Source organism: Ornithorhynchus anatinus, chromosome 13, assembly GCF_004115215.2.
Source record: "Ornithorhynchus anatinus isolate Pmale09 chromosome 13, mOrnAna1.pri.v4, whole genome shotgun sequence".
NCBI classification, from domain to species: domain Eukaryota; kingdom Metazoa; phylum Chordata; class Mammalia; order Monotremata; family Ornithorhynchidae; genus Ornithorhynchus; species Ornithorhynchus anatinus.
In genome coordinates this window covers 35,097,607-35,106,807 of record NC_041740.1, presented here as the reverse complement: position 1 = coordinate 35,106,807, position 9,201 = coordinate 35,097,607, and the positions used below count along the sequence as shown (strand labels likewise).

General features: G+C 47.4%; 1 protein-coding gene across 1 annotated transcript; it reads left to right on the top strand.

Moving 5' to 3' along the window:
* Positions 1–6,728: 6,728 nt before the first annotated feature.
* On the top strand, positions 6,729–8,928 carry LOC100085622 (U4/U6 small nuclear ribonucleoprotein Prp3). Its single transcript, XM_001509272.4, has one exon. The coding sequence runs from the start codon at positions 6,751–6,753 to the stop codon at positions 8,797–8,799; it is 2,049 nt and encodes a 682-aa protein (XP_001509322.2). The 5' UTR covers positions 6,729–6,750; the 3' UTR covers positions 8,800–8,928.
* Positions 8,929–9,201: the final 273 nt, after the last annotated feature.

The window sequence follows — 9,201 nt, the reverse complement described above, 5'->3', positions numbered from 1 at the left end:
CCCACCCCTCCTCTTCCCCTCCCAGCCTGGAGAGCCCAGGATCAGTAGGGGTGGTGGAAGGAGGGAGCAGAGGAGCCCGCCAATCCGATCCTCCGCTGGAAGATGATGCCACGCCATGCAGGTGGTGGCAAAATGCTCCTGGCTTCAATGTGACTTAACTGACATAACGTCGAAACTGCAGATGGAATGAACCAAAATCCCAAAACTTGGCCAGTTGAAAGGGAGCCATGAAAAGTACAGGGTCCAAGTACGTTGTGTGAATTTTGTGAGAGAGGACTTGCTCTGGATCTGGAAAACTTTTCTAAGGACAAGGGAGAATCAGGAGGAAGACCAGCCCACTTCCCCTCCTTGGATGCCAAACTGCTTCTGGTGTGCTGTCTCAAGAGTTCAGTACTGTTCACTACAACCACTAGGCACTTATAACACCTACTAAAAATGGACAGGTTTGAGTTTAAACAAAATGATCATATTTCTCCAAGTGCTCTTTTCTGGAACTCTACATCTTTCAAACGCTACTCTACCATCTGAGCATGATTATCCCTCTCGACATCTATTTTAAGTGATTTCCATCTATCCACAGCTCCAGAAACACCACAAATAGGTTTTTGACGTCCAGCCGGAGGGTGTTGCAGGTGGCACTCAGGATTTCGGTACCTCCTACCTTTCCCCAGCCAGCCCTTCTGACAAGGTTTCCACCCAGCACCTCTCTCTGGAGACGGTGACACTGAGGTAGCTTTGTTTTAGGAATATCATTCATTGTTCATATATTTTGGGCTCTTCTCACATAATTTAAGAAAGTAATTATAACGTGTCATCTCACAGTAATAAAAATGTACAATACGCATTAAGCAGAGTTTTATTCAAGGCTTTGCAGTCTTGAATTTCTTCCAGGTCTTTTTAGGGGAAATTTTCAGCCCCGGGCCAGGGGAACTTGGCACACAACACCCATTAAGTGTAACGAGGGCTTGATTCCCAGTACATTGCAGTGAGAATTTACCCTTCAAAAATTTCCTTTGATTTCACGTCAACAGATAGCAAGAATGTCTACACTGTGTTTTTCTTCTTGTTCGATTATGGGACAGGAAGCAGTCCCATAAGGTACTTTGATATTGATCACTTCTCACACTCTTATATCATAATTCTGTTTTTTTCCTTTCTGATGTGATGGGTGTTGTGAAACTCTGAGGTACATAATGGGGTTTTCACATCTGATGGACAAGATACAGTGTGGATTAAACACATCTGTGACAGAGTTTAATCAATTGATTTAACAACCATCACAATAGCCCTGTAAAGTAAGCAGTGTCATTGTTTCCTGGTTCAGGAAAATGAGAGAAGTTAAAAGGGTCAAGCAGAAAGCAAGCGAAGCATTTTTTTTTACTCTTACCCTAATCATTTTTTTTTTTTTAACCAAATTCGCTTCCACAGTAGACACATAAGTTTTCAGATAATAATGATAATAATAGCATTAAGGGCTTACTATGTACCAAGTACTGTGCTAAACTGTCAATTTTTAGTAGTAGGTGTTATGAGTGCCTAGTGGTTGTAATGAACAGTACTAAGCTCTTGAGAAAGCACACCAGAAGCAGAAGTGACGTTTCTGCCCACAAGGAGTTTCAGGCGATTATCACTTTCACGAGGGCTGATTATTCAGGGAGATTCACTAAACCACTGACCATAAGGAGGTGAGAGAATGGGAGGGGGGTGGGAGGAGAGGCAGAAGAGGACTCCAAAAAATAAAAAAAGAAATGGTCACCTAAGACCTATCTTGAGAGTGATTCATGATTACATGGATAAACAGAATTGGAGGAACTGTAAAAATAGATTGCATTCAAGGATGTGCGATTTACATTTTGGATTCTATTATTTTTTCACTGAGGATCTGGCCAAGCGAGCAAGTGAAGCCCCTCACCCGCATTGCCAAAAATCAGCAGGGGTTGGGGCTAAGGGAAGGAAAGGAAATAAGACCCCTGGATACCTCCCTGCAACCTGGAAACCCAGCCTGCAGTTTCTGTAAAATAAAACCAGCTGTTTGCAAGTTTTCTTAGTTAGGTGTAAAGTGGAGGAGTTGAGAAGACTGCAGATATGAAGTCACTCCTCCTGTCCAACTAAAGACAGGTTGAGAATCAAGTGCCTAGAAAGGTGGTTCGGTGAACAGTCATTATGGAAGATGAAGGTTTTTCTCTTGTAATTTCAAATGTTGCTGCTTCATAAACTCTTTGCAGCAGATTATTATTTTCCTCCTCCAACTCCAGAGGAAAACAGGAAAAAAAGATATAGGTTGGTCACCACCCCCACACAGAATTATGATCCCCAAAACATAGCTATCTAGAAAAATGGTGTTTTATGGAATTCTATACTTCCCCAAAGCCACCGAACCTGAGAATTTACGTTTATGAGATATTGAAGACTAAGGATTGCTCTCATCTATAGGATTTTACATCTTGAATTTCTTACCTTCAAATTAGCCAAGGAAGCTATACCTCAGGAACGATGGAAGACTTGTTAAACTTCAACCTTTAAAAAAGTGTTATTTTTAAGCAGTCTTGGGAATTCCACTGAGTTTCCCAAGAAGTTCTTCAATTATCAGTTACCACAAAGGGAACTATGTGGGATTGCACACCTCCCTAATCTTCTGTACTTTTTATTCTAAGAAGCAAAATGGTGCCGGTCAGTCTTGAATCTTCCCTGCTGGAGAGATTCCTCAATTCCATCAATTTTGTATTCTGGACAAGTTGTGGCCTGGGCTAATCCGAGGTCTAGAAACCTAGAAACCCTGTTTCCAAACTATCCCACCCCCATGTCACAGAGAGGAAGCTGCTGAGTAGAGGTGGAGTTGCAATTTCCCTCTCTCATTCGTTATGTCAGATGCCTGTGTGCTTGCTCCTAGATTTCATGGTTTGCCACTGAGAAAATGCAGAGATTAAATTAGACCAGAATCTAGACACTATTTGATACTATTTTTCCATTACCTGAGCTACTATCTCCCCCAATAGCTTCACTTTCTTCCCCACCTCAAGAGGTACATCTTGAAAAATTGAGATTATTCCAAGGACAGAACTCATAAATCAAATCATTATCATTAATAATCAAAGTGAGACATTCTAAGAAATAGCATATTAATCACAACTGGCAGGTGAAGTAACTATGAGCAAGGAAAGCTTTCTGCATACTAAAAAGGAACAGCATTTCTCTGGAATATTTTTCCAGTGGCTGCCCAGAGCCTTAAAGGAAGGGAACACATTGAAAAATGTTTCCTTAGCTAAATATGAGTGTTTTCAGGTTATGCGTGAAAGTCAGAGCTAGCTTAACCACTAGTCATTTGCTCTTCCACACCTGGCAAGAACATCATTTGCCTCGCTGGGTTTCTGCAAAAGTGGTTTGGTAGAAGATAAGGAAGAGCTGCTGGAGGGTAAGAGGGACCAAAGGAGCTTCAAACTTAGAATTGGAGGAATCGATCCTCTAAACTCCTTGTGAGAAGGGCATGTTTCTACCAAGTCTTTTGTGCTCTCCCAAGCACTTAGTTCAGCTCACGGTAAGCACTCAATAAGTACCACTGATGATGACAATCATCACAAAGAGAGATCTGATGAGCTAGCCACATCAAGAGGTTTTAGATGAACTGGCTCTCTCACAGAGTTCCAGATCTAAAAACCATTAAGTTACAAGCTACTTGAGGGCAGAATTCATGTGTGCTGATTTTATCTCAATAGATGCTCAATAAATACTATTGATTGGGTTTTTTTGACAATCTTCAGAAGAAATTGCAAATCTGTTCATTTTAAAAAAACATAAACGATCACCTAGATTTGCAGCAGTTTACCTTGTATAAATTCAAGTCATTTTCTAACTACAGCATATATTCTCAGCCCCCCCCCCCCCCCCCCCGTAAAACAGAGATGAGCAAGAGGTGCTACAGGTGTATCTCATGATACTACCATGCTACAGTCCTCAAAAAAATGTGCTATTATTGTTACTGATTATAATAATTATAGTGGTAAGTGCTCACTGTGTACCACGCACTATCCTGAATGGTGTGGTAGAGATGAGATCATCAGATCAGACATAGACCTTGACACTCATGGGGCTCACAGTCTAAAAGGAAGGCAGGGCAGGGATTTTGCCCCAATTTTATAGATAACTTGCTTTGACTTTGTGGTAACAATTTACTATGTTGGTAAATGAATAATTATTGTGGTATTTGCTAAGCAATTCCTGAAGTGTGTCAAGCACTGCAATATACACTAGGGCAAACACAGGACAATCAGGTCCCAAATGGGGTCCACAGTCTAAATTGGAGGGAGAACGGGGATTGAATCTCCAAGTTAATAATAATAATAATAATAATGATGGTATTTGTTAAGTGCTTACTACGTGCCAAGCACTGTTCTAAGCACTGGGAGAGATACAAGGTTATCAGGTTGTCCCACGTGGGGCTCACAGTCTTAATCCCCATTTTACAGGTGAGGTAACTGAGGCACAGAGAAGTTAAGTGAATTGCCCAAAGTCTCACAGCTGACAAGTAGCAGAGCCGGGATTAGAACCCATGACCTCTGAATCCCAAACCCATGCTTTTCCCATTAAGCCATGCTTCTTCAATAAAGTATCATTATAACAATAATAGTGGTATTTAAAAGCTTACTATGCGCCAAGCACTGTTCTAAGCGCTGGGGTAGATACAAGGTAATCTGGGTGTCCCCCATGGAGCTCATCGTCTTCATCCCCATTTTACAGATGAAGTAACTGAGTCCCAGAAAAGTTAAGTGACTTGCTCAAGGTCACACAGCCGATAAGTGGTGGAGCTGGGCTTAGAACCCACGACCTCTGACACCGAAGCCCGGAGTCTTTCCACTAAGCCCCGAACCTCATTTAATGCAGATGGAGCCTACCCATTTTTGAGTCTCTTACCCCCCTGTGTTAAAGGTGATAATCACTTTCATAAAAGGACGGTTAATACATGGAAATTAGTCTCTTGCAAAGGGCCCATAAAGAAAAGACAGCTCCACTGACACAGTACTAGATGTATTTTACCACTAGTAGGACATGTGGTTGAATTCCCTTTGAAGGGAGTACTGGTTTTTGCCGAGGCAGCCACACGCCCTCATTATGTCCCCCAAACACAAGGGCCCCACATTTTGAGATGACTAGCCGGGGGAACTGCATTTGTCTGTGGTCAGAGAAGCAAGTATCTCTAATAGTAAGAATTGTGGTTTTTGCTCAGCACTTACTATGAGCCAAGCACTGGTCTTGACACAAGATAATCAACTGAAAAATGGGAATTAAGACCGTGCCCCAAGTAGGACATTGACTGTGTTAATTTGCATCTATCCCAGAGCTTAGTACAGTGTCTGTCACATAGCAAGCGTTGAACAAATACCATAAAAGCAAAATGATTATAATAATCTGATAGGACACAGTCCCTGTCCCTAAATAGGGCTCACGGTTTAAGGGGGAGGGAGAACAGATGTTGAATCTCTGTTTTACAAATGAGGAAACTGAGGCACAGAGAAACTAAGTGTCTTGCCCAAGATCACACAGTGGGTGAGGTCAAAATTAGAACCCAAATCCTCTGACTGTCAGCTTCTTGCTCTTTCTACAAGGTCATGCTGCTTCCCGCCACTGTGTCTTATCCTGTTAGTAAGCATACATTTTTTCAAATCCAAGGACCAGACAGACCCAGACAATGGAGGTGATGAATGTAAGTGCTGGGAATGGGTGTGGGTGTGTCTCTTGGGGGCAACTTCTGATTTGCTTTTGTCTCAGGCCCTAGAGAGAGGAACGCTGAGTTTTCACCTTCACCAGGTAAACACCCATCCCTCCTTAACACCTGAAGAAGCCCAGAACGGGCCTGCCCGGATTCTGGGAGAGGAATGTCTGGAGCTAAGAGAAGCAGGATCAAGGTGGAGCTGGGTGTTATCAGGAGGGTCAGTCGATCCTAATAATTGTGTTATTTGGTAAGTGCCTACTATGTGCCAAAACCTGGGATAGACACAAGATAATCATGTCCCAAATGGGGCTCGCAGTCTAAGTAATGTTGGTATTTGTTAAGCGCTTACTATGTGCCGCCGAGCACTGTTCTAAGCGCTTGGGGTAGACATAGGGGAATCAGGTTGTCCCACGTGGGGCTCACAGTCTTAATCCCCATTTTACAGATGAGGTAACTGAGGCACCGAGAAGTTAAGTGACTTGCCCAAAGTCACACAGCTGACAAGTGATAGATCCGGGGTTCGAACCCATGACCTCTGACTCCAAAGCCCGTGCTCTTTCCAGTGAGCCACGCTGCTTCCCGTAGGAGAAAGGACAGAGGTATCGAGTCCCCAGTTGGCAGAGGAGGAAACTGAGGTACAAAGAAGTTAAGTGATTTACCCAGGTGTTCACACGGCAGGAATGAAGGGGGGCTGGGATTAGAACCCTTGAGTCTTCCTATAAGGTGTGAACTCGAGCTCCCTGGCTGGAATACCGAGCGTGATAAAGGGGCAGACCTAATATAAATACAGACGGGACAGAGGTCCTCATCGTGGTGTGGGTGAGGACTTTCTGAAACTCCCTAAAATACAAGTCTCAGGTAACAGCAAAAAAGCCTTCCTTAATCCCATCTAGAACAACGGACTGCCAAATTAGAGTATTGAGGGAGATAGTTCTGGTTCGAAAGCTCTTTATTCCTGAGGCTGTGACTGCTACCCTGTCACCAACTGTGACCTCATAGTCTGGTAGAAGGCCGCAGAGTTCTCTCTGCCCCTCCCCTGAGGGATGGCACTGTCCAAGAGAGAGCTGGATGGCCTGAAGCCACGGGTCGAGCAGACGGTGAGGGAGGTGCTGGGATTCTCGGAGTCCACGGTAGTCACAGCAGCACTGAATTGCATGGTGAGGGGGTTGGACCAGAAGAGGGCAGAGACCCAGTTGGAGCCTCTCCTTGACGACTCCACCTGGCAGTTCGTGGACAAGCTCTTCGAGGTGGTGGAGGAGAGCCGGTGCTCCCAACGCTCCAGACCCGGCGGTGGTGGGAGCTGGAAAAGGGATCTGAGGGAGGCATCAGGCGAGGAGGGAGAGAACACGCAGGGATCCTCGAGCGTCAAGAGGCAGCGGCCCTCACAGTTTGAGGGGGTGGCGGAGGCGGAGGGGGTTCCACGTCCTGTGGATGAGAATCCCGGTCTTCTGACCAAGCGACAGATCAGCGAGATGATGGAGGCAGTGACCCAGCAGATCAAGGAGAGGAAAAGACAACTGGGATTCAACAGCCCCCCACCTCCACTGTCCCAGACTCCATCCTCGTCTCAGCCAGAGAGGTCTCCCACGGGCAAAGAGATCCATCTACTACAGGATGCCACTGCCTTTGGGAACAAGGCTGGGAAGGCGCTGAAGGTGGCTGAACTGCAGGCCCGCATCCAGGCACAGCTGGAGTTGAGGCCCGGCCTCCTGAGTGGCGTCAACACGGTGGGCCCGGCCAGCGCCTACATCGCGGGCACTGCCTCCCCCCTCCAGGGGGGCACCCCATCGCACCGGAAGGTGAAGCTGAAACCGGCGCCCCTCATCCTGGACGAGCAGGGCCACGCGGTAGATGCTGCCGGCAAGAAGATTGGGCTGGCCCCCCGGGAGCCCACGCTTAAGGCCAACATCCGGGCTGTGGAACGGGAGCAGCTAAAGAAGAGGCTGAAAGAGAAGTCCTCGGAGGCCATGGAGACCGCCACCTTCTATGACCCCCGGGTCTCTGTCGTCCCCGCCCAGCGCCAGAAACGCGCTTTCCAGTTCCACGAGAAGGGCAAATTCGAGAAGATGGCCCAGAGGCTCCGTACTAAAGCACAGCTGGAGAAACTGCAGGTGGAGATCTTGCAGGCGGCCAGGAAGGCCGGCCTCTGCCCGATCAAGCCGGCTTCCGGTGCTCCCAAGTGGGATGGCGAGGATGGAGAGATCCCCGAGGTTGAGTGGTGGGATTCCTACATCATCCCCCATGGATTTGACTTGTCCAGAGGGTGCCCCCAGACAGAGCAATACTGCGGCATCAGCGCTCTCGTGGAACATCCTGCCAAGCTCACCCCACCACTGGACACCACCACCCCGGTGACCCTGCCCGTCTACCTGACCAAGAGAGAACAGAAGAAGTTACGGCGACAGGCCCGGAGGGAGATGCAGAAGGAGCAGCAAGAGAAAGTCAGGCTGGGTCTTGCGGCCCCCCTGGAGCCCAAGGTCAGGATCTCCAACCTGATGAAGGTCCTGGGGACAGATGCCGTCCAGGACCCCACCAAGGTGGAAGCCCACATCCGAGCACAGATGGCCAAGAGGCTGAAGGCGCACGAAGAGGCCAACGCGGCCCGCAAGCTCACGAAAGAAGAGAGGAAAGCCAAAAAGGCACGGAAGCTGAAGGAAGACCTCTCGCATGGGGTGCACCTGTCTGTGTACAGGGTCCGAAACCTGAGTGATCCCGCCAAGAAATTCAAAGTGGAGGCCAACGCCGGGCAGCTCTTCCTGACCGGGGTGGTAGTGCTGCACCAAGATGTCAATGTGGTACTGGTGGAAGGCGGTCCCAAGGCGCAGAAGAAATTCCGTCACCTGATGCTGCACCGGATAAAGTGGCGCGAGCAGGAGCCCGGTGGGAGGGCACATAGGATCGAGGAGGAGGCTAGGAAGGGAGACGAGTGTGTGCTGCTGTGGGAAGGCACGGTGAAGGAGCGGAGGTTTGGAGCTGTGCACTTCAAACAGTGCCCCACGGACAACGGGGCCCGCGAGTATTTTAAGAAGCACGGAGCTGAGCATTACTGGGACCTGGCACTGAACGAGTCCCTGCTGCCATCCACAGACTGAACCTGCTGGTGCCACCTCGGCCCCTTCCGTGAATCCTTGCACCGGTGTCTTCCGGACGTTATAGACTTCCTGAGTATTGGCTGGGAGAGAAGTTTCCACTTATAAAAAAAAAAAAATCACTTGGGAAAATGCCTCTCTCAGTTATCATTGTTTTGGATCTTCAGGAGAAAGAGACTACCCCTTCCCGCAGACTCCCAAATTATTCTCTCTCCAGCACTACCTTCCAGCTGGCTATCCCACATCTCTTCTTGCCTCCAGCACGCCTCAAATCGGATGTGCTGCTAGTACCTCTGCTGCAAGATGTCCAAAACAGAGCTAGCTCATCTTTCCCCCAAACTCCATAACTTTCCCTGTCTCCATTGACACTATCACCATCTTCCCAATCCCAGAAACCCACAACCT

Coding starts and splice junctions, on each gene's coding strand:
- LOC100085622 (XM_001509272.4), top strand. CDS start 6,751: ATGGCACTGTCCAAGAGAGAGCTGGATGGCCTGAAGCCACGGGTCGAG.